The sequence below is a fragment of the Capra hircus genome, chromosome 5, assembly GCF_001704415.2.
Source record: "Capra hircus breed San Clemente chromosome 5, ASM170441v1, whole genome shotgun sequence".
Lineage (NCBI taxonomy): Eukaryota > Metazoa > Chordata > Mammalia > Artiodactyla > Bovidae > Capra > Capra hircus.
In genome coordinates this window covers 50,383,983-50,410,349 of record NC_030812.1, presented here as the reverse complement: position 1 = coordinate 50,410,349, position 26,367 = coordinate 50,383,983, and the positions used below count along the sequence as shown (strand labels likewise).

Genomic DNA, 26,367 nt, shown 5'->3' with positions numbered 1-26,367 from the left:
GCCACCTCATGCGAAGAGTTGACTCATTGGAAAAGACCATGATGCTGGGAGGGATTGAGGGCAGGAGGAGAAGGGGATGACAGAGGATGAGATGGCTGGACGGTCACTGACTCGATGGACATGAGTTTGGGTAAACTCCGAGAGTTGGTGATGGACAGGGAGGCCTGGTGTGCTCTGATTCAAGGGGTCGCAAAGAGTTGGACATGACTGAGCGACTGAACTGAACTGAACTGAGGTTACTTTTCTAGAAGATTCATAATAAATGTTCAAAAAAAGATGGATTTTCCAATTTTCATCTGGTAGGTTAGAACTAGCTCATATTCATTTCTATTTAGAAGTTAATAAAAGACAGCATTAATAATAATCTCAAGGTTACCTTTTTCTACTATTTAAAACATTTAATGAGTACTGGGTATTGTACGTTACCTGCAATGTCTCATTTAGATATTAGAACTACTCAATGAGGAAAGCGCTTGTATTTTCTTTGTTTAAAGGAGTGGAAACTGAAAATTAGAGAGGTTAAGTAATTTGCTGAAGTTATCCAAGCAGTAAGTGACAGGGCAGAGATTCAAACAGAGGGCTTTTTAACTTGAGAGCCTGAGGCTTAACAACTAGTTGATAATGCTATGAAAGCATTATTTATGTAATAAAAGTTTAAATTTATCAAGAATTTATTAGTGTAATTTTCAATGAAGACAGATTTTGTAGGCACATTACACTCATTCCTACATTACGGGTATGCTTCAATTTTAAAAGTACTACTTGAGATGGTGATTGCAGCATGAAATTAAAAGATGCTTATTCCTTGGAAGGAAAGTTATAACCAACCTAAACAGCATATTAAAAAGCAGAGACATTACTTTGTCAACAAAGGTCCATCTATCAAGGCTATGGTTTTTCCTGTGGTCATGTATGGATGTGAGAGCTGGACCATAAAGAAAGCTGAGCGCCGAACAATTGATGGTTTTGAACTGTGGTGTTGGAGAAGACTCTTGAGAGTCCCTTGGACTGCAAGAACATCCAACCAGTCCGTCCTAAAGGAGATCAGTCCTGGCTGTTCATTGGAAGGACTGATGTTGAAGCTGAAACTCTAATACTTTGGCCACTTGATGTGAAGAGCTGACTCATTTGAAAAGACCCTGATGCTGGGAAAGATTGAGGGCAGGAGGAGAAGGAGATGACAGAGGATGAGATGGTTGGATGGCATCACCGACTCAATGGACATGAGTTTGGGTGAACTCCAGGATTGGCGATGGATGGGTAGGCCTGGAGTGCTGCGGTTCACGGGGTCGCAAAGAGTCGGCCACGACTGAGTGACTGAACTGAACTTGAGATACTCGAAAACGATAATACATATTTGAAATATTTTGGCACTAAAAGAGAAACGATTCTGTTTTTGCAATGCTAACTACTGAGTTTATCTGATTTCTTAACTTGTGAAATCAAAAACTATTTTTAGCTCTGCTAAATTGCCTGGTTTGGGCATAAAGCTATTCATTTTTCCCAGGGCAGCACAACTTCTCTGGGCATATGTATGTGTAAAACGTTTTTCATTTTTTTTTATTATAAAAGAAATTTACAGAAGACTAGCTTACTAGCTTTACCTACTCAGCAGGTAATTGTTACACAGTAAGAAAATTTTGGCATATGAAATCATTATGGGTTGCTTTAACAAATAAATTCCAATTGCATTCCCCAACATTAATAGATATAAAAGACTCTAAGAAGATTGATTTTGAGTCAGTCACGTCAAAGTAACTAACAATGAAAAAATTAAATTTCAACTACATAGGGAAAGGCACTGGACAGGATCTTGATTCTAGATTACTAGTCAGTTTTTAGAGGCTCATTTTTAAAACCTCCCTAGAACCTCAAAAATAATGTCTGCTACATAGTCCCATATTCTGCCAAAGTTTTTGTTTTTATTTGCCAAACTCATATCTTTTAGTACAGCTGTCAAGTTTCCCAGAAGTGATGTAATAGACACAAATGATTAAATTGCTTTTACCACATCTGCCACCTTCATCTATACTTGCTTTGCTTCATCTTAGAAAGGAAAAAAAAAAGAAAACAAATATTTGGCTTAGGAATTACTTGTGGTACAAGATCTTATTTTACAACCAGCATTGCCTAACCAACATTGCTACCCACTGACAATTTCATAAGTCCCTGTGTTCTGTGCTATAAAGGTGTCATCAGCTCAGTTGTCTGAAGGTGTTCATTTCTTCATCTACCTTTATCCTCTCTCAAGCTTCCCTCTAACCTTTCTTTGAGGCCTACTCAGCAGCTGTGAAACGTCTTGGGCAAAAATATACTGACCTGCAGAGTTGACTGTTCTGTTTCTACATGGCAACCCCTCCCTCTGCCTATACCCACCTAGAAATTTCCCTTTGAAAGCATTTGCCCACTGGTTGTCAGAGAAGCAAAGCAAACTTCCCTACACACACACACACACACACACACACACACACACACACACCCACACACCTGGATCTTCAAAGAAGACCCCTCCCTCTGAGCCACCGGGGAAGCCTCCCTCTGCCTATACCAACCTAGACACTTCCCTTTAAAAGCACTTCCCGTCAGAGAAGTAAAGCAAACTTCCCTACACACACACACACACACACACACACACGCACACACACGCACACACACGCACACACAGACTCTACTGGATCTTCAGAGAAGCAAAGCAAGCTTTCCTACACACACAACTGGATCTTCAGAGAAGCACAGCTTCCTTTTCTGTTTGTCTTTCCCTCACATGCACTTCAAACCTAACTGAAGGCTTTTATGTGGGTTCATTATTTGAGCATCAAAACACTGTTTTTAGTAGAGTATCCGTTCATTCAATAAATATTGATCATTTAGTGTGTGCGAAGCACTGGAGATACAGCAGGGAACAAAACTGGAAAAAAAAATTCAACGCTTCTGTATTTTCATTTTAACGAGCAGACAGACATGCGGTAAAGGAGGCGAGACAGATCGCAGAGCGTTTAATAGGTGAAGGGCTTCCTTGGTGGCTTAGACGGGTAAAGCATTTGCTCCCAGTGCGTTCGATCCCTGGGTTGGGAAGATCCCGTGGGGAAGGAAATGGCAACCCACTCCAGGACTCTTGCCTGGAAAATTCCATGGACTGAGGAGCCTGGTGGGCTACAGTCCATGGGGTTGCAAAGAGTCAGACACTACTGAGCGACTTCACTCACACTAGGTAGGTGAACAGAGGAATTTGGGCTTTTACTTTGGGTAAAATGGAAAACGAGCAAAGGGTTTGGAATAGAGGGCAGTTTAACGCTCCATTTTACAGGTTAGGAAGGTAAGTGACTGATTCGCAGTAAGTGTACTTTGTAAGGGCATGCTTTGTACAATTCTATGGATGAACTGCAATTTAGGTCGGGGGTTGGGAGGGAGGATTAACAGAAGGTAGGCGTTGATTTGGGGTCACTTGTTCTGAGATTCGAAGGGGCAGAAATGAGGGACAGGACAAATGAGGATGAATCCAAAAGGAAGCAAACTGTTTACACCGAAATACAATTTAATAGAAACATAAACACAGACGCAACAAGGAGTACCAGGGGCACTATTCAAACACCTGCCACCAAAAGCAAGCGAAGTTCGAGGCAAACTGTGCCCTAAGCAGACTCCGAGGCTGGGAATTGGGCCCATGTAAGCGCCCCAGCCCTGATCTGGGCCCGCCCCAAGCGTGACCACGCCCTTGGCCACGCCCCACCCTACGGTTCGACGCTCGGATTGGCCACGGCGGAGGCGGTGGCCGCTGTGCCCGGAAGTGTAGCTGACGTGTCCGGGCCGCGCGCGGAATTGTGGGCGAGTCGGCTAATGGCGTCGGCGAGTCTGGGGGTCTTGGGCAGACGGCGCTGAAGCTTCTCTCCAGCTTGGCTGGTGACAACCGGTGTAAGCCGAGCCTGCGTCAGCGGGAGGGACCTGCTCACCTGGTGGGCTCCTCCGCCAGTCGGCGGAGCGTAGCAGGGCGGGGCGACTGCGGGGGCCCCTAGGATAAGAGCGGGGGCAGTTGCGAGGAGGCCGCGGGGGGCTCTCGGGCTCGCTGCCCAGGCCGGGCCGAGCCCCCGTGGAGTCCTAGGGGCCAATAGCCCTAGGGCCGGAGACACCTGAAGGGAGCTGTCTGTCGCCTTAAGGAACTGACGAGTGCCAGAGTTGGTTTGCGCCTCTCAGAAATTGGCACGGGGCTTGGTGGATCATGTCTGGCACCAGCAGCCCCGAGGCGGTTAAGAAGCTGCTGGAGAATATGCAGAGCGACCTGCGGGCCCTGTCCCTGGAATGCAAGAAGAAATTCCCACCGGTCAAGGAGGTAAGCTCCGGGCGACTTCGGGAGAAAGCACGGTGAGCGTAGCCGATCCTGTTTAGACCCAGTCCTTCAGTCCCATCCTCCAGTCCTGTCTAATTCTCCTTTGGCCCTCACCTTTCCAGATTTGCGAACCGGTGGGTTGTTTCACGAGCGGTTTTATAGTTTTCTTTTGGCAAGTCTGAGGCGCTTTGATTTTCGCTGCAGTGTTCTGTCCAGATTTAGCACCGAAGTTCGCGCAGTGAGCCGATTCAGCGAATTCAGCTAAGTGTGTGGTACCCTTCTCTTTTCTGGCCTTTTTCAAACACGAAGTTGGTTAAGCCAGATTCAGAAATTTGGGTTCGTTGCTTCTAAAAACTAATCATCATAGTTGTGATACAGCGTGTGCTCCTCAGCTTTCTGGTATATGTCACTCAATTGAAAGTAGCTTTTTTTCCTTCTTGGTAAGTGTCATGCAGTTTTACTCTTTATTAGTATCATGAAGTACTAATGAATTATCCAGAAACACTTGACTTAGGACAGACAGTGAAGAGCCACAATGACCATGTTAAACCTTGTTATGAGCAACCATGTGCTGAGAAGTTTGGGCTTAGAGTCAGATAGAATACACCTGAATTTAAGTGCTCGCAAGACATCTTACTTAACGATTTTCAGCTTCAGTTTTCTTTCAGATATAAAATAGAGTTAAAGAATGGGTTTATTAGATTATGATAAAGCTTTCGGGGGGGGGAGCATATTATTAAAAAGGCTCAAGTTAATAATATATGAAATTATTAACTTTTAGTCACTTAGCTTTTTCTCTTAAGATGCCATTTTGTCTCTTAAACTTTTTAAAGATGCTGCTCAATTTCTTTTCCCATTTCTGAAATAAGATAGTTAAAGCAGTTAACTGTTAAAGCAGTTATTTTACACTTATTCCTATTTAATGTAGTTTGGTATATACCTACAATTTCATAATTAGAACTTGCCCAATAAAGTTTGAATTTTAGGCTTCTGAGGAACCTTAATTTTTCTGTACTTTGGTCTCATTATTCTCCAACAAACTCCATTTAGTAATTTTGTTAAATAAAGTAAGAAAATATTACCTACCCAATGATGAAGACCAGATGTTCCACTTTTGGAAAGATGAATATTATGACAAGTTTTATTTCAGATAGTCAATAGTTTGTTTTAATATCGATTTTCATTATTTTCTCTATGTGATCTGTTGAAAGTTATGAGTTTTAAAGAATATGGCTGTTTTAAGTATTTTTAAGGAAATAGGCTATTCTGGTTACAAGGAAATGCTCTCATTTAAAAATGTCAAATCCTATTTTGTAATTTTAACAATAATTTGTAGAACTGGCCATTCCCAGTTCTTATAATAACTTATAGAAGTAGTGATTCCTCTGTAATCATAAGCCTTTGTGGGCTAGCTTGGAGATTGAATTGCCATTTATTACATTATTTCTGTTGGAAAATGCATTCAGAGCTCCACACTGTAATTTACAAAGTTCTGAAACTCAGTGCATTTCTAACCTAGGAACTTTCAATAAATCTCATTATTTTTTTTTTACTTGAAACTTGACTAAAAAGGTATTTAGTAATTACACCTATTCTGTGAGGTTATCACAAAAATAATTTTTGATGTGATTATCTCTGCTACATAATTTTGTATATAGTACATGCTTCATGGATGCAAGAACTTTGACTCCTTAACCTGTGGCACTTCTAATGAGCTTCAGTCAATTCAGTCCAGTCGCTCAGTCCTGTCCTTAGGACAGTTCTTTAGGAATTGAAAAATAACCTTAATTGTGTCACAGGTGTGAAACAAGACTGAATGGTGATAGCCTAATGGTGATGGTTTTTTAGGAGCGAGGCTTGACTTTCCAGAAATATTTTGATTGAATTAATTTTCCCTGGTAATTTGATAAGGATGCATAATTTGACTTTTGTTCTTAAAGAGAACTAGTGAGTTTTTAGTGTTATTTATTTTTGGGGGGAGCAGTAAGGGGAGGTGTGTTTGGTGGACCCTAATGCAAAGCCTTTCTAGGTATAAGAAGCTTTTCTATCTGTATACGGGTTTGCTGGTTAACATTCTCCTGGTGTCTTCAAACATTACCTGAAAAATTGTCATTTTGACCCACGTGGAAGCCTACTCAGGAACTTAATGTGATACAGATATGACTGCATATGTACTTTGGAAGGGTTGTCTCCTTTCGCATTACTTTTTAAACAAGGTAGGATGAAGTGAGACATTCTTTGTTTAGTCTTTAATAATTTCTAGCTTTTTAGCCATAGTGATTGGCTCTACTTTTTTAATAATGAGCTGCATTTTTTTAAGATTTCAAATCTGTTAGAAAAACAGAAGAAAAGAGTGTTGATAAAGGATAATGTCTTACTTACTGATACTTTTTTCTTTGGACTTTCTACATAGTTTTTTCCATATTAATTGGTTTCATTTATAAAACAATTTGCATATTAAGTTATTTTTATAAGGGCTATTATTTCATTGTCATTTTATAGTAATTAGATAATAGCAATAGTCCTTTTTCCCTCATTTTTCTTAAATATGAATTTTCATGTTTCAGCAGTGTAACTTTTTTTTAAACATAAGTGTACTCACTAATTTGTTCAGGAATATTTGTATAAATTTTTCTACTTTGTCTTAAAAACTACTTTAAGGCTTTGTAAAATCACTTCTATGTAATTGATATTCAGTGGCCCTCAGAAGCTATAAACTGAGGTTTTATGTTTTTAATGAATAAAACCTTTTTGGTCATTTCTGTTTGCACTACTCTGTGGAAACAAATAAGGGGAGTCTAACTGAACCTAGAAGTGTGGTCAGAGTGAGTTTGTAATTCTTAAGCTGAGTCTTTATAGGATAAGTAGAAGGCAGTCAACAGAAGGAGGAGGTCATGCTAGGCAGAGGAAAATGGCATGTTTGTATCCCATGTAAAAGAAATTTCATACCGAAGGTGATTGGGAGCCATTAAAGGTTTTTAAGATAGTAATATGATCAAATTTATATTTACATTACTGGAGGGAAAAATTAGAGGGGATTGAGATTGAAGTAAAGAGAGCAGATATTTTAGGGATGATTGTCTGCATTGAGGTAACAGTAGGGGTTGACAGAAAGTTGCTTGCATTGTGGTAGATGTAGGTGAAAGACTGGGTATGGATTAGAGAGCTTTAGCAAGTAAAATTAACAGGTCATAATGACATTTTTTATGAGGTAGAAAGAGAAATCTGTGATGCCTCCCAGATTTCTGGCTTAGGAAACTGTAAATCATTAAGAGGAGGAAATGGTTTTGGGAAAAAGGAGTAGTGATGAATATTATTTTAAGCTGATGTGTGACATCCAGGTGGAACTGATCAGTAGCTGTTTGAAAATGATGGTTTGGCACTTAACAAGGAGGTCTCAATTTTAGATTTAGGAGTATTGGTTGTACATGTTAGTAGAAACCATAAGAATAGAAAAAATGGTACAGGAAAAGTGTACAGAATGAGCATATCAGGGCTAAGGAAGGAACTCTGAAAGTACGAGCATTCAAAGGGAAAGAGCCAGCTGGGATGACTAAGGTTACGGGTATGGGAGAGAAAGGAAGTACTTGGTGAGAGCAAGGTCCCCGAGAAAGCTGGAGTGTCAAGTGCTTAAGTATATGAACTGGCTTTCAGTCTGAGAAGGGACACATTATTTTCTGATAGAGGAAGGTAAGGAGAAAAAAATGGATTTGAACGTGATAAATTTGAATAAGGGACATAGTGGAGGGATAGAAAGGTGTGGACAGTTTGGCCTGTGGCCTCTGTTTTCTTGGTAAGATAGGAAACAAGCTTGTTGCTAGGAGTAGTTAGTGGTGAAAGAAGTGGGGTAGGAAGTTTGAGGGGAGTAGTGGATCATATTGTAGAAGTGGAGGAGAAATTGACTTGGAACACTTAAGAGTCTTGGCAGGAAAAGTAGTTGAAATGATGATGGATCGTGAAATGTAGGTTGGATTCCCAAAGAAGGCAATCCAAGACAACTTGGATTGGAAGATGGAAAGGTTAAGGAAGTAGCAGCTATTTAATTGAATTGGTCCAATTTAATTCAAGAGCAGTGGCATTGGGGAGTGAGAGAACTAGAAAGATAAAGACAGATGGGACAAAAGGGGGCTATTGGATTTCAGATTGCTAAGTAGTGCTGCACTAAAGGGTAATGAGATCCGGGAAGTGGGTGACAGAAGAGGAAAGGGAGTGAAGGTCATTGACTTGAGATGGTCACAATTAGGATTTGGATGGATTTTTGTCTCTTTCTTTTTAAATGAAGTGGAATCAGTGAAGGTGTATATAATAACATACAAGTAGTCTTCCCAGGTTGTGTACTTTGTGCTTCTTATACATTCAAGTTTTGTTTGGTAGGGGATTTTTGCCTAAAAAAGCAAAGGTTGTTGTGGCAGAGTTCCTCAGTGTCTGGTTTTTACATGCATTAATTGGCTGAGTGGGGCTCTTTGGTGAACGAGATGCCCTCTACTTACCATGACAGTTTTCTCTTTTTAACCAGCTGTTTGGGGACTGAGGCCCAAGTCAGTTGGCTCTTCTGATAGGGTGAAGATCTTATTTTCAGGACCTTATGACAGTGAATAATGAGGGCTAGATCATGCTTACATGCTTAATTGGGAACTGTTTTCCTTTAATATCTTACATCATGCTATAGTTTTTTTTCTGTTGACATAGGTCAGAGAAATTTGTTTATGGTGCAACCAGTTGTGTTCTTCTCATTAACATGAATAAGTCCATGTTTTGTTTAGTTTTCATAATTTATTTTCAAAAGTGTCAACACGACTCAGAACAGTGTGACAAGTGTGCTAGGGAGTTATAAATCATTTAGTCAAGACTTCCTTTATAATACAATTCTGTATAGTTGTGCAGACATGCTAGTGATCTTTGATTTTTGACTCTGCTCTTTTCTTTTTATGCTCCTATTGACTTTACTCCAGGAAAGGCACATTAAATTCCTCTGCTGCTGCTAAGTCGCTTCAGTCGAGTCCGACTCTTTGCGACCCCATAGATGGCAGCCCACCAGGCTCCCTCGGCCCTGGGGTTCTCCAGGCAAGAACACTGGAGTGGGTTGCCATTTCCTTCTCCAATGCATGAAAGTGAAAAGTGAAAGGGAAGTCGTTCAGTCATGTCCGACTCTTTGCGACCCCATGGACTGCAGCCTACCAGGCTCCTCTGTCCATAGGATTTTCCAGGCAAGAGTACTGGAGTGGGGTGCCATCGCCTTCTCCAATTAAACTCCTAGGGTCTATTAAATTATTTTTTTTCTGATAAATATTTTAGATCCTAACTTTGAGAGTAGTATAAGCAGTAACATTTTCACTAAGACATCTAGGAAAATTTTACAAGCTTATTACAATATTCTAAGTGTTTTATAGTGAAAGCTTTTTAAAAAACTTTTGATTAGTCCATGACATGTTTTATTTATTTATGAAAGTTAGTACCATAACCAATGAAATTTAATGTTAAAGTGTAAAGTGTATAGCTTATTTTTGTTAACTAAGATTTTGACAATTGTATTTTTCCTTTCATGAAATTGAATAGAGTGTCAAGGTCAATGAAAACATAGTTTAGTCAAAAAACAATGTATTGTTAGCACTAGGATTTGGTGATGTGGAAGACATAAAAGACAGTGTTTGAGGCTAATAAACCAAAAAGGAAGACAGTCTCCAAAAATGGAAATATTTTCTTTTTTTTTTTTTTCTTTTATATAGTAGTAGTATTTTGGGGCTTCCCTTGTGGCTAAGTTGGTGAAGAATACACCTGCAGTGTGGGAGACCTGGGTTCGATCCCTGAGTTGGGAAGTTCCTCTGGGGAAGGGAAAGGCTACCCAGTCCAATATTCTGGCCTAGAGAATTCCATGGTCCATGGGGTCACAAAGAGTCGGACAGAACTGAATGACTTTCACTTACTTACTTAGTAGTAGTTAGACTACTAAGTCGGAGAAGGCAATGGCACCCCACTCCAGTAATCTTGCCTGGAAAATCCCATGGACATAGGGGCTGGTAGGCTACAGTCCATGGGGTCGCTAAGAGTCAGACACAACTGAACGACTTCACTTTCACTTTTCACTTTCATGCATTGGAGAAGGAAATGGCAACCCACTCCAGTGTTCTTGCCTGGAGAATCCCAGGGACGGCAGAGCCTGTTGGGCTGCCGTCTATGGGGTCACACAGAGTCGGACACGACTGGCGTGACTTAGCAACAGCAGTAGTAATAAGACTCTTTGCAACCCCATGGACTGGAGTCTGCCAGGCTCCTCTGTTCATGGAATTCTCCAGGCAAGAATACTGGAATGGGTTGCCATTCCCTTCTCCAGGGATCTTTCCTACCCAGGGATTGAACCTGGATCTCCTGCATTGCAGGCATATTTATTACCATATGAGCCACCAGGGAAATTTATTTTCAACCATGTACAAAATAGAAGGTTTTGTTATTACTCTTAAAATTTAATAGAAGTTTGTTTCTAAAGTGTAAAGCATGGCAGGAAGTACAAAAATCAATGAGAAGCTGCCTTTATCTTCCTTAAGTTAACTCAGAGTTGAGTGAGATACTGTCTTGTAGTGTTGCATCCATGGACTGTATTGCAATATGGCATTTCAGTTTTACAGGTATAAGGAAACTATGGCTTGGAAAGGTCAGTAACTTGCAAAAGGTACGCGTGCGTATCAGTCACTCAGTCGTGTCCAACTCCTTGCGACGCTATGGACTGTAGCCCACCAGGCTCCTCTGTCCATGGAATTCTCCAGGCAAGAACATTGGAGTGGATTGCCATTTCCTTTTCCAAGGGATCTTCCTGACCCAGGGATTGATCCATGGTCTCCTGCATTGCAGACAGATTCTTAAATGTCTGAGCCACCAGAGAAGCCCTACAAAGGGTAGTGAAGCCAGAAAGTGAAAGAACTGGGACGTGAATCCACACGTGCGTCCGTTTCTTACGTCTTCACCTCGTCCTGTTGCAGTCTTTAAAGCATACTTGTTTTTATCATCTTTCCCATGTATCTGTCTTGCTTCATCGTTTGTTACTGTTTGTCATTCTTGTTTTGACTTTTGTAACACTCTACTTTCCTATTTCTCCTTCCTCTCTCAGTATTCCTTCTCTTTTTCTTTACATGTAAGTGGATCCCAAGTTCTGTCTGGAGACCTCTTCCTTATCTGTGTTCATCTCTTTTGCACTTGCATCTACTCCCGTTGTTTCTGGCCTTACTTCAGAGCTGATGACTCCTAAATCTGCTTTGTTACCTCTGCTCTCTTTACTGAGCTTAGCTCTGTGCTTCCAACTGTCTGTTAACGCATTATTGATCAGGGGATTTTTGCAGAACCTAATACCTGTAACAGGCAGTTTGTTATGTAAGTGAATATTGAAACACTTGGTCAATAACATTCAGGTAGCAAAAGACTATTAATAATGTCTCTGGCCAATAAGTTGTTAAACATATCTACCGGAGTATCTTTCACATACTTCAGATAGAACTTCTGGTAATTGAACTTATTTTTCTTAAAACTTGTCCTATCCCCACATTTCACTTCGTTAGTGGAATTTATTATTCTTGCTTACTCTAGTTGTATTTGGCTGTGTTCTCTTCCTCAGCTCTCTTTATGCTGTATCCGTTGTCAGATGTTTCTTCCACTTTTGTGATTTCTAACGTATCTCTACTCTTTTCTGTTGTTTTAGCTATTATTCTAGCTCCCAGGTATTCCTTATTCCTGGCCTTTGGTATTCATTAATGGCACAAAAGACCATCCTGTATGTTACCACCAGATTAATGTACAACTCAGAAATTCTTAATGGCTACTTTGTACATACGCAATTCCTCAGTATAACATTTAAGACCTTCTTGATCTTCCCATCCTTCCTTCATCACCCTCAACTTTTCCTCAAATCCCTTTATACTTAAGCCAAACTCTGTTGCTTGCTCTTCATTTTCCAAATATGCCCTACTCCTTCCCTCTTCCATGATGTGGCTTTGGTAGCTTTTTTTCCCTTTTGCTGGCCTAAAATCATCTCCTTCCATCTTTTAAAAGTTAAAATCCTACCCTTAATTTAACCCATGTTGCTTGTTCATTTGTTACATGAGTGAACCAGCTTTAGAGATAATGTTCTCATTTCATCCCTCATTTACTCATTCCTTTATTCTTTCACTTGTTCATAAAGTAATTTTTGAAGACCTGCTGTATGCCATGTACTAGCTGGTTGCTGGTCAGGAATAGTTGCAGCTCCTGCCCAGGCTTTTCAAGCTGACATGTTTTCTTAACCTTCACTGAAACTTATTTTATGTCGTTTCCCTATAACTCTTACGTTCTTACCTTTTGCTATGATATTTTCTTTTCTAAATAACTCCTTAAGGAGTGTCAGTTTTGCATCTTTTTTATTCTTCTGTCTGTCATGCTGCTGCTGCTGCTAAGTCACTTCAGTCGTGTCCAACTCGTCGCAACTCCGTGGGCAGCAGCCTACCAGACTCCTCCATCCATGGAATTTTCCAGGCAAGAGTACTGGAATGGGATGCTGTTGGCCTTCTCCTCTGTCTGTCATAGTTCAAAGCATTTGTATATCTGAGAAGTACTGATTAGATACTTGTTGGAGATTAAATTTTTAAAGAAGAAGAAAGGGATACTGTATATATAGGCATACCATATATATCAGTTCAGTTCAGTTGCTCAGTCGTGTCCGATTCTTTGTAACCCCATGGACTGCAGCATGCCTGGCCTCCCTGTCCATCACCAACTCCCGGAGCCTACTCAAACTCATGTCCATTGAGTCAGTGATGCCATCCAGCCATCTCATCCTCTGTCGTCCCCTTCTCCTCCCACCTTCAGTTTTTCCCAGCATCAGGGTCTTTCCAATGAGTTGATTCTTCACATCAGGTGGCCAAAGTATTGCAGTTTCAGCTTCAGCATCAGTCCTTCCAATGAATATTCAGGACTGATTTCCTTTGGGATGGACTGGTTGGATGTCCTTGCAGTCCAAGAGACTCTCAAGAGTCTTCTCCAACACCATAGTTCAGCAGCAGCAATTTTTTGGCACTCAGCTTTCTTTATAGTCCAACTCTCACATCCACACATAACTACTGGAAAAATCATAGCTTTGACTAAACGGACCTTTGTTGGCAAAGTCATGTCTCTGCTTTTTAATATGCTGTCTAGGTTGGTCATAGCTTTTCTTCCAAGGAGCAAGCATCTTTTAATTTCATGGCTGCAGTCACCATCTGCAGTGGTTTTGGCTCCCCAAAATAAAGTCTCTCACTGTTTCCATTGTTTCCCCATCTATTTGCCATGTGATGGGACTATGATGGGACCACATGCCATGATCTTTGTTTTCTGAATGTTGAGTTTTAAGCCAACTTTTTCACTCTCCTCTTTCACTTTCATCAAGAGGCCCTTTAGTTGTTCTTTGCTTTCTGCCATAAGGGTAGTGTCATCTGCATATCTGAGGTTATTGATATTTCTCCCAGCAATCTTGATTCCAGCTTGTGTTTCATCCAGACCAGCATTTCTCATGATGTACTCTGCATAGAAGTTAAATAAGCAGGGTGACAATATACAGCCTTGACATACTCCTTTCCCTATTTGGAACTAGTCTGTTGTTCCGTGTCTGGTTCTAACTGTTGCTTCTTGACCTGCATACAGATGTCTCAGGAGGCAGGTCAGGTGGTCTGGTGTTCCCATCTCTTTAAGAATTTTCCACAGTTTGTTGTGATCCACACAGTCAAAGGCTTTGGCACAGTCAATAAAGCAAAAGTAGATGTTTTTCTGGAACTCTCTTGCTTTTTTGATGATCCAGCAGATGTTGGCAATCTGATCTCTGGTTCCTCTGCCTTTTCTAAAACCAGCTTGAACATCTGGAAGTTCATGGTTCACATACTGTTAGCTATCCACATATAATCTGCATTTCGGTCTTTTATTTGATATGTTAAGGAAAATTTGTTTGCTAGAAGCTAGAGGGTTTTTTTGTTTTGTTTTGTCTTTATTTTTTAGCCCAGAGGTTACGAATAGGGTTCCATATAGGTATATATTTTTCAGAGCTTTGAGATTTTAGACTAATTACATGTTACAGAAGAAGATCTTATTGATTTCAGTGTAGTGCTTGAGGGTCCCTTGGACTGCAAGGAGATCCAACCAGTCCATTCTGAAGGAGATCAGCCCTGGGATTTCTTTGGAAGGAATGATGCTAAAGCTGAAGCTCCAGTACTTTGGCCACCTCATGCAAAGAGTTGACTCGTTGGAAAAGACTCTGATGCTGGGAGGGATTGGGGGCAGGAGAAGGGGACGACCGAGGATGAGATGGCTGGATGGCATCACTGACTCAATGGACGTGAGTCTGAGTGAACTCCGGGAGATGGTGATGGACAGGGAGGCCTGGTGTGCTGCAATTCATGGGGTCGCAAAGAGTCGGACACGACTGAGCGACTGAACTGAACTGAATTGTTTTATAAGCATATTGTCGTTTAGGGACTGTTCTAGATCTATTAGGTATTCCCAAGTGAGGACTTGATTTTAGGTCTTTTGATTTTACCTGAGTTCTGAAATCCTAAGTTTGCAAGGCAATGTCATACCTCCCTAGTCTCTTGAGTGCATTATTCTCCTTAAGTTGCGATTAACTTGAATTTCACATTTCTTCTTTAACTCTTATTTCATGCTATATCCTGTGAATAATTAATTTGGGGCTTTGGTGAATTTGATTTCGAGACTCTTCTTCCATAAATGTTTAAAAAAAATAAGTACGGTTTTTGTTTTGTTTTTTAAAATACGACATAGAGGGTTTGGTGAAGAGAAGCAGTATTAGTGTTACTATTATTATTGTAAACTTGTCTGGAGTTCTAGAAGTGGACATTTGCTGATTCCCTTCTAGCGTTCATTCCCTCTTGCTTTCTTCAGTGATAGGCTGCACTTTTCCTTCATTTTCAACTCTCTGGATTTAGATGAATTAATCCCATCCCGTGCTCAAGGATACCTTGTTTAGTTTGATCTGATTTAATCTCCATATCCACATGTCTGTTTCTACCCACACACAGTGCCAGTGTGTGCTCCTGGGAAGGGAAAGCTTCCTGTCTGTTCCTCAAGTGCTGCTTGAAGAGATCTTTTCTCTCTTTCTGGATAGTGTCATATGAAGTTGTGAGGTATAGAATGGCTGGAACTAATTTTATTGCCAAGTTTTGGAGCTCCCTGAGGATGAACCTACTCATGGAACAAGACAGAACCAAGAGCATGGCAAAGAAGTGAAGCTATAGCCGTGATGGTGATGTGACTCTCTGGATCAAATTTCCTCTTCATTTTTCAATGAGAGGACAGTAAAGTCCCTCCCTCTGTTTAGAACTTTTCCTTTGCTTATTTATAAATGTTTATATATATCCTCAGGACTTCCCTCGTGGCTCAGTTGGTAAAGCATCTGCCTACAATGCGGGAGACCTGGGTTCAATCCCTGGGTCAGGAAGATCCCCTGGAGAAGGCAATGGCACCCCACTCCAGTACTCTTGCCTGGAAAATCCCATGGATGGAGGATCCTGGTAGGCTACAGTCCATGCGGTTGCAAAGAGTCAGATACGACTGAGCGACTTCGCTTAGCTTAGCTTATATATATATTCTCTGTTTGCATAATGATAGGCATTAGTCATATGGGGAGATGAATCCTCACAGGGCTTACAGCTAGATTGGAGAAACAGACATGTCATAGGAGAAACAGAATAAACCATAGGTACAAACCATAGATGGCTCACAGAGCTGGAAGGACTTTTTGATACTTGCCATAGAAAAACAAGTTATGGAGGAAATGATTTCTGTCACTGCTCCTGGTGCCAGAATGAGAGACACCTGCACCATCTTCATGTTGTTAGCAGTGGTTTAATTTCAGCAAAGCATTATTTGTCCCATTAAGTTAGTGCTCACTTTTTTGTGAATTTGTTGGCTTTATAATTTTAAGAGTTATAAAAATAGGGAGTTTATTTATAATTTATTACTATTTATACCTACTTAAATTTGTCAGCAACTGGGTAGGTCCATGGGACTTATGTTTTTTTCCTTTTGAAAGATGTCCTTACACTACTCAGTTTTCAGAGACACCACCAGTCGTGGATTTGGTGGGCCACTGAAGAATGAGACAATTGAGGATGGATGGAGGACAAGGTTTTAAGTGGAGAAATTTCTTACTTTAGATTGATAGCAAGAAGTTTGAACTGAGGTGTAGGAATGACGTTTGAGAAGGAAAAAAGCACAAGATGTGTTCACTGTGCAGCCTTTGTGGCTGATTATATTTGTGGAATCAGGGATAAACCTCAGATACCTGGTCAGTGACTGCATGGTTGCTGCTGCTGTTCACAAAAACAGATTATAGGGAGAAGAAACCGGCTTTTCTGAGGCTAGGGTGGAAGTTGGAGGTGTGCGTGTTAGGTGATAACATCTTTGAATATCTTGAATTTAAGGTGTCTTTTAAAAATATAGGGTAATAAATCCTATAGTTTAGGAGACAGTTAAGGAAAAGGAATATAATTTAGGATTCTTCAGTATTTAGAAAGTAACAAACCGTGGGATTGAGATTGCCCAGGAAGAGTTTATTGAGAAGTTAGGCCAAGGATATTCTGTGTTGTCTTGAAAGAGGAGTCAGCATTTTAGCATTCTATCTTATCTTTTCTGTAATGCTGGCTTCTATATTCAGAGTCCTTGGTGGGTGTGTCTGTTTGGGTCAGCAAAGAATTTTGTGAAAGAGAAAAAAATATTTCTTGAGAGACATTAATTTTAAGATTAACAAATATTAAATGCTGCAGTGTATTTAATACTTTTGGCTTTGTTACCCAATTCATAGATTGCCCTTGGGGGATAGAGATTTTAGACTACCCACCATAACCTGTATCATCCCTATTAAATTCTACAGAACTGGGACTTTGTATTTTTTTTTTTTGTTTTAATGAGGCCCAATTCAGGAAAATAACTATATTTACAGTTGAGTAGTTCCCCTATGGATATATAAGTATCTAATCTGTAAGTGTCTAATCAGAGTAGGGGTTACTTTTAAAGCAAGAAGTTAAAGATTTTCTTCACACAGACAATCTTTGATAAATAGAAGGAAATCTGAGTCTGAATACTTCCATTTATACAGGGCACTCTTGAAGATGTCTGCTAGGCTGAGGTATGAAGTAGCAGTGCATGAGGTGAGGGGGCCGTGATGTACAAGTGTTGTCAATAAACATTGGTAATGAAACTTTCCAGCAACACAGGGTGCCAGTGAGAATAGGGTGGTGGTACAGTTTCAAAGTTTCACAATAGAAAGTTGGATGAAAAAAATTAGGAGCTGTAGTATAGGTCCAATTACATGTGAGTTAATAAACAGTCCTTTTGATGATTTCTTGAGTTTATATACCTTTTAAAACACTTGTTACTTTGGAACTAAAGGATAAACATTCATTGCTTTCCTTATTGTGTGGATGTATAAAAATATTTGTTAAACATATATTATACTTATAATTTCATTATTTATACTTGTTTATGATTCATACATGGGTCAGTTCTTATTTATTTGAGGAGATTAAAATAGCATCTGGCAAATCTGAAATCCATTACTGACATGTAGCATCCAGCATGCTACAGGACTGATTTTAGAAACTGACTAGAATTCAGAAAGTTAGAACAGATTACATTGGATTTATGATGATTTATTTTGATATCTGTTGATTGAAGTAGAATGAAATATTGAATTTGCGCATAGGCACAGTACAGAGGGCCATAGTAAGGAGGGAGAGAGTTTGAACATTTGAAATGTTGATGGAAGAAAGTTCAGTGACCATAGATTAATTTCAATTGACTTAGTAAGAAAATTACTTGAGACATTTAAAGTGGAGTGTATGAATATAACAGTATACGTAATAATTTCAGTGTTACTGAATTTTTATAGTAGTAGGTTTGTTTTGCCTTGTACATCTTCATACTAGATCCAGAATCTGACCACTCCTTACCATCTCAGTCATTATCACCTCAGGCCTATCCACCATCATCTTTTGCTTACATTATTACAATAGCCTCTTAAATTTTGCCCCATGTTGGAATCACCTGAAAATTTTTAAAAATGCCAATGCATGACTCCCACTGTCAGTCATTCTGATGTAGTTTTTGGAATGGTTTGCAACCTGGAGAAGGCAATGGCACCCCACTCCAGTATTCTTGCCTGGAGAATTCCATGGATGGAGGAGCCTGGTAGGCTGCAGTCCATGGGGTCGCTAAGAGTCAGACATGACTGAGCGGCTTCACTTTCACTTTTCACTTTCATGCATTGGAGAAGGTAGTGGCAACCCACTCCAGTGTTCTTGCCTGGAGAATCCCAGGGCCGGGGGAGCCTGTTGGGCTGCCGTCTGTGGGGTCGCACAGAGTCAGACACGACTGAAGCGACTTAGCAGCAGCAGCAGCAGCAATCTGGGCATCATGATTATTTTTTAAAGCATCTGGTGTTCTAATATACATTGCCCCTAGATAATCAGAAAATCAATAATCTCTCCATGAAGAAATTTATTTTGACTACATTTTTCTGCTAGTAGCCATGTGCATTTAATTCGAAACATTTCCATTTCTTAAAGTTTCTTAAAGTCCTAGATATCCATTAGGCTTCTTAGTTGTAAGCAATGGAAACTAACTTGGGCTGATGTAAGTGGAAATGAAGTTTACTGATAGAACATTGAGGGGCTCGTAGAATTGGTAGAAGACTGGATGAAGCCAACCTTAGAAAGTACAGGAATGAGAGGAGGCTGAACAGCTAAGAACCACTGCAAAACTCATTGCCACTGAGCCCATTACTACTGTCTCTGCTGAACAGTGAAGTTGGAAATTCTCTAATCACAGACAAGGGCTTCACGTGCTTGGAATTCCACAAAATGACAAAGGTATACATTGTATAGCCTACAATGGGTCATTCATTTTATGCATCAACCCACTGCTCCTCAGCCTAATAACCTATAGGATGCTGAGTTCTTCCATGATTATTTTAAAAACTTTAGTGCCTTCTACTACTTGTCCTTTAGTAAATGTTAAGAGATAACAGAATAAATGAACAAGTAGCAAGCAAGTTAATAGGAAAACTTGAAATAGTATATGAATACTTGTATATTATTTTTGGAGGTATAGTCACCAGTTTAAGTATGAAATAGGCATGTTTCTTAATAGTAAAAATGTCCTGAGTTTCTATAATGGAAGTTATATATCAATATTGTATGTTAGCAGTGTCCAGTAGAAGTATAATGTGGGCAACATATGCAGTCCATGTGTGTAATTTTAAATTGCATTTAAAAAGTAAAAAGAAACATTTAGTGTTAATGATATATAATATTTAACACAACTCAGTTTGAGTAGCCACATATAAAGTGCTTAGTAGTCATATGTGCATGTTTAATTGCTAAGTCGTGTCTGACTCTTGGAGACCCCGTGGACTGTAGCCTGTCAGGGTCCCCTGTCCCGTGAATTTTCCAGGCAAGAATACTCGACTGGGTCGCCATTTCCTTCTCCAGGGGATCCTTCCAGCCCTGGGATCGAACTCTCGTCTCCTGCATTGGCAGGTGGATTCTTTACCACTGGACCACTGGGGAAGCCTAGTCCCATGTAGCCAGTGGCTACCATATTGGACAGCACAGTCCTGTGGCATAGTGTAAAATGCCATATGACTGTCAAATACTGCCAGCTCAATTATGCTGAAATGATGTAGACACCTTATGAAAACTGAATGTTTTAAAAAAGCACAGCCTAAAAGTAATGACAGGGTTCTTGGTTATTCATTCTCTTCTAATTCAAAGCGATTTTACTTGAGTTTGCAGTGTTTTTCAAATTTTTTTTTTATTATTGAGAGAGAAGTGTGAAATGGGAAAGAGAAAATCTATTTTTTTCATTAGTCTTCGATTTCATTATTTTTTATTTTCTGAAGATTTAAGTGTGAGGATTTAGGGTATTTCAGATGCAGTCGAAGGCATAGAAAGGCAATATGCTTTTGCAATGCAGAGTTTGCGTGAGAATAATCAAGTTAATCATACTTTATTACATTTAGTGTATGTTTCACTACTAGACTATAGTATCTGAAGTTTGTAAAATAAAAAAGATAGTAGTGACTGACTCTGTGCTTGAGATTGTATCATACATGATTTCTTTCCCCTAGATAATTCATGTCATTAGTAAGTTTTATGTTCTAATTATTTTTATTCTTGCAGGCTGCTGAATCAGGAATAATAAAAGTTAAAACAATAGCTGCACGAAACACCGAAATTTTGGCAGGTAATTTTTTGCATTAAAAATTCAACAATTAATGAAAGTTTGACTAATGGTAAAAGTAGAATCTTAAAACCCATCAGTTTTTTTTTAATAGCATCTCTTCCTTATGCTCCTCTTCCATTATGCTATCCATAATGATAAAGAACATGCAAAAGTCCCTAATTTATGATCTAATTGGGTGTCTCAGAGATGAATGCTATACTGTTCTCTGAAATCAGAAAGCTTAAAACTACTAACTCCTTAAAGGCAAAGATTTTTCATACTCATCTTTGAATTCTCTTCCTCCTCTTGTCAATCACCTAAGATACACCTTACCCATAAAAGGCATTCAATTAATATTTGTTGTATTGAAAGAAAGATTGGTTCTCAGACCACCTTCCCAGATCTCTTTTATCTTTGAAATAAGCAGGGCGTTATATAGATGTAACATTTTTTTTGATTGATCCTAGTTTTGGGGGAGAAATTTTCAAAAGTTTCTCTCTGGCACCCTTTTGATACTCAGTCCGCCGCCTCTTTTTCTTCCTGCCTTTCTGTTCTTGCCTCTATCATGCAAAGGAAGGAAACTGGCATTTTTGAGAATCTGTTACATGTGAGGCGTTTGTGCCACTTGATCTTATATAGGACAACCTTGTGAAGAAATATTCTTTTTTTAATAGTAGAGCAAATTGAAATGCAGAGAGATTTAGTGGCCTAAGGTTGGTCACTTGGTGAGTGGTGGAATCAAATTCACCTCCCGGGCTGTTCAGAGCCCATGTTCTTCCTGCTGCAGTGTGCTGCCGTGGTACTGTGAGGTTTCCACACTGGCTGCTCTCTTCCAAGTGCTTGTGCTCAACTGCTGCTTGCTTCGCTGATCCTTCACGTGCATTTCCAATTCCAGTGGTGCTGTAGTTCTCAGCTAGTTACAGGAGAAAAGCAGTCCTATTAAACTGATTTACACCAAGTCCAAATAGTGAAGAACCAATACAACTCTTAAGTCTCTTTACGCTTTTTAGAGAAGCATACCAGTAAATTCCTAAAGGGCAAAATTTTAAAGAATATTTCAAAATGAAATGAAGATGTTTGGGGCTAGTTTAAGGGTGACAGGTAAGAGTGGATTTCATTTGCCACCTTAGGGTTAGCCCTGCTAAGTTGCATCTGTTTCTCACAGCTCCTCTGATTTTGAATATTCTGATGAAACACCAAAGAGCTATATAACATTATTCACAGCATTGAATAATGCTCTGTGTGCTTACTGAGTAGAGGGGTAGAGTGAAGTGGTGGGTAAAGGCAAAGGTATATGTGGTTGGACTGGGAGGATGGGCAAGTGGGTCTGGGAGACGCATGTTGGGCAGATTAGCTACCATGAGGAAATTGTTTCAAGATAAATTATGGACATGGGTGTTTTTAAGTTGGAGATGTCATAGGCCAATTATATTAGAATGTCATTGCAAATATTTGCTTTTGTTTCTGTCATTGCTGATATTATGGTAAGTCCTTAATTCTTCTTCAGTAATAGAAATTTTCATTGAGTCTGTAGTTGATAAAGACTGTTTTCTTCAGAGGATCACTGTCTGTTACAGAGTTCTGTACCACGTAAAATGTCTAATTCATACTAAGGACAAATAAAAAAAATTTTTCCTCAGTTACTATGAATTTAATATTTAAGTGGACTGTTAATTTCATTTTAATTCAGTTAGCTTTATTACAATCAGGTTAGAACAAATCCTTATGCACATAAAATTAATAATTCTTGCTTTAATATCCATAGTATCCAGAACCATGTACTCGAGGAGTTATATTAGCATTTAAACTTTTCGTAGTGTTCTGGCCAAGTATTTACAGCAGTTGATTGATCAGTAAAAATTTATGATTTTAGACCACTGTCATCTTGAAAAATCATGGGCTCCAAAGAAAAAGGGACGAGTTTAAATTAGTCAGTGTGTCATTTCTCAAGTACTTAATTCAGGGTATAGTTAATATTGAGAAAATTTTTTTGGTAACTTTTTTAAAATTTCCTGAGAAATGTTTACTTCTCTAAAGACTATAGGTTACCACTTTTATGCTGTAATGGATGTGAAAGATATCAAACAACTGAAGAGTCTCAAGTGATATGGGAAATATTCAGAAAATAAGAAAGATTGCTATAAAAATTAGAACCCTTAGTTAGGGTCGCTTGTCAGAGGAAACAGTACTTAGCATAGATTTTAACCAACTTGAGTTTTCTTAGATTTATTTTCCAAGGGAAGGTTATTTACATTGTAGAATAAATCTTTGCTTTACATCTCCACTTCTTTTAAGCATCCTCCTTTAATGTTTATTTTTCTTTGTTTTCACTGCTGTCATGAATGCTGACATAAGTGGAATGCTATGCCAGGTAATGTCAGCATCAATGCACATATACAGATCATTATCTCAACATTGCCTTTTTCTTTAAAACTGCAAGTGAGAGATAGCAACATGAAGTTTTTCATTTACAAGGCCAAATGCCTTAATCTTACATTTGACTATCATATATTATAAATTGTTTTTGTTATCCTAGCTTACAATAAATATACGTGAACTTGACTGAGAAGATGGGTGTTACACAGAAATTATATAAACAGAGAATCTGCTATTTGAATAAATATTGGAAATAAGGAAATCAATGAAGTTGTGCAATCTTTTAAAATTGTATATTTAACCCCGACTCAAAACTGTAACAATTATATCCACCTAACACCGCTTTCAACTACTGTCAGTATATAGAGAACATTTTTACACAGATAATCATTATGTATGACTTTTGTTCTTCTGTCCTTACAGTTTCCCTCATTCTTTTCATATCTATACAGTCTTATTGCTAAAAATTCTCTAATTTCAGTAGCAATGAGTAAATATACTTTGGAATTTTTTTCTGACATTGAAGTGTTATTTATCTGCTGATTTTATTCAATATATTCTGTTTTATCAGTCTATATATCTGTGATATTTAACAAACATCCATAGAATATCCCATATAACATATTCTTAATAAATAATTATGTAAGAATCACTGGTAGAAATACAAAGATGGGTAATATAATTCATCTACAATCTGTGTGTTAATGCAAGAACTATATTTGAAACGTATGTTTGTACCATTTATTCTATTTAGCTTACCTGCTCCTTCATTTACTTTTTGGAGCTCTTTGTCAGAAATTTTCCCTTCCTGAAGACATACTTCTTGAGGTCAGGATCAATATCTTATTCTTCCTTACATTGCTGCTAGATGGCGCATTACATGGGAAATAATAGTGAAGTGAAGTCCCTCAGTTGTGTCTAACTCTTTGCGACCCCATGGACTATAGCCCACCAGGCTTCTCCATCCATGGAATTTTCCAGGCATGGGTACTGGAGTGGGTTGCCAAGCCCTCCTTAAATGTAGGCTACTAAATGAGTCACTCCAAAATGCAAGTAAGACTCTTTGAGTGTTGCCACTAGTATACTTTCAACCTCTCTTTCATTTTACGTGTTATGATTGAGTACATGAATTTTGTCATATTTGGATCATGTCAGCCAGTTAACAGAGTAATGAAGGAGACAGATTCTAAACAGAAAATTCTGAGGCTTATATGGTAAATGTCAGGTGGAAGTATAGATGGGCCTGTTATAAGAATATCAGGAAGACTCCTAATCCAACCTGAGACTATGAAGCTGAGTCTTGATGCTCGAAAAGGAGTTATCCAGGCAAATAAGGTGTAGGAGTAATAAGTAAGGGAAGTTACTTAAATGCATGAGGTATAAAAGTTTGGTCTGTTTGGGTACCTGTCCAACTACTGCCATTGTGTGACTTCCTGAGTAGCTTGATGGAAAGAGTTTGAATTAGGGAGGTGACACTTTCATATAAGTATTTTTATACACTGTACATTACTCTGACAGCAGTGTGAAAGGCATATTTCAGTGCATCATCAGTACAGAAGGGGTCTGTTGGTAGACTGCTACTGTAACCCAGGATAGAAGATACGGGGGGCTGTACTTTATTGCTTGCTAACAAATTGACCTAATGAATCGAAGAGCTTTCTCTGCCACATAATGTGTTTTTCTTTATTCTTTCCCCCCCTTTAAAAAAAAACAAATTTTAATTTTTATCCTGCCTTTATTATATAATACTTTTTTTGATACCATATTTTCTAATTTTTAAAATTGTTCCAAAATATTTCAGCAAGTGATTGTAACTTAGGTATGTTTCAGTATTTGAACTATTTCTTTAAGATACATTTCTAGGAATAAAATTATTAAAGGATATGAACCTGTTCTTGAAATTTTTCATCACTGCTTTCTAAAAAGATAAAAGTTTATGCCTTTACCAACTATATGTGAATATATTTTTATAGCATCCTTGTAAGATTACTATTTTAAAAAATCTTTTCAGTCCTTGAACAAGCAAATGACTTCTCATTTTAATTGACATTTCTTTTTAATGTTGAACATTTTTCTCTGAATATATTATTTTTTCATTTTAGGTTTTTTTTGGAGTTTTTGTGTTTTCTTTATCAAGTATTTGAGCTATTTATATAGCAAAATATGAATTTCTCATGTTTATATCATATTATCTGCATTATTTACTTCTTAATTTTTTATCTGCTGCTGCTAAGTCGCTTCAGTCGTGTCTGACTCTGTGTGACCCCATAGACGGCAGCCCACCAGGCTCCCCCGGCCCTGGGATTCTCCAGGCAAGAACGCTGGAGTGGGTTACCATTTCCTTTGCCAAGGCACGAAAGTGAAAAGTGAAAGTGAAGTCGCTCAGTTGTGTTCTACTCTTAGAGACCCCGTGGACTGAAGCCTGCCATGCTCCTCCGTCCATGGGATTTTCCAGGCAAAAGAGTACTGGAGTGGGGTGCCATTGCCTTCTCCATAGTTTTTTATCTAGGTGCTTTTTATTTTTACATAATCTAACTTTTTTGATTTCTTGCTCTATACTTAAGTAGTCTTTCTCCTTCCATGTAGTTGATAGTCGCTTTTACTTTCTTCTTGTTTTTCTACAGTTTGATATTTTTCTTAATAATACAGAGTTACACGAGGACCTAGGTGTTTTTTCTTTTGCTGAATTACTGACTGTAGCAACATCATTTGTTGAATAATCCTTCATTTACCTGTAATGTACTTTTATGATGACACTGTTCATAATTTTATTTGTCCTCATATTGAATCATTTAAAATATTTTCAGATATTTTGAACCATTAAACTTTTTTTAGTGTTTGAAGTATCAGTTTTTCCCATAATTAGATTTTAAAGGTTTTGAGGATAGCAGTTATGTGTCCATCACATTTTATTTCTTTCACAAGAGCTATAGTTTGTCATTTAATGACTGGTAACATTTTAAAAACCTTTTATTAACCCCTGTTAGTGTGATTCATAGTGGGGTACCCTAGTTTAATTCTTTCTTTCCAGGATAAAACCTGCAATTTTGCAGTGAAACTGCTCAGAGCAAGGAAACCCCTAGGATATGGGGACCTGCTGGATCTCTTTCAGGTGTGTGAAAGTACATCATTTGATCTCACAGTTACACAATTTGGAAATAAACACAGAGTTTCAGTCTATTAAAGGAGTTGTGCTTCTGAAGGGACTTATGTAGAAACTAAACTTTTTCTTTTTTCCCTTCTCTCCACACACTCCTCCTCACCTCACCACCCCCCCAACACACACAGGTTTTGATTAAAAACCATTGACCTTTTCCTCTTTTTTCCCCTAGATTTTTAAAAAAATGATTAAAGCAACATACATGTTGCTTTATATTTTTGCACAGCCTTTTCCTCAATGTGATCTCTAAACTCTAAACCTATAGGAAGGTTTTTATGTG

The 26,367-nt window shown here is 38.8% G+C and overlaps 1 protein-coding gene across 6 annotated transcripts in view; it reads left to right on the top strand.

Annotated features, from left to right (window-relative positions):
* MON2 (MON2 homolog, regulator of endosome-to-Golgi trafficking) overlaps positions 3,814–26,367 on the top strand; it is a 115,556-nt gene continuing 93,002 nt past the window's right edge. For 4 of the 6 annotated variants that reach the window (XM_005680247.3, XM_005680246.3, XM_013963913.2 and 1 more), the window contains exons 1-2: positions 3,814–4,327; positions 20,509–20,572. In XM_005680247.3, coding sequence (XP_005680304.1) covers positions 4,217–4,327; positions 20,509–20,572 — 175 coding nt within the window. In that variant the 5' untranslated portion in view covers positions 3,814–4,216. Of the gene's footprint in view, positions 4,328–20,508; positions 20,573–25,958; positions 26,040–26,367 lie in introns of all 6 variants that reach the window. The other 2 variants (XM_018047996.1, XM_013963914.2) reach the window with 2 other exon arrangements.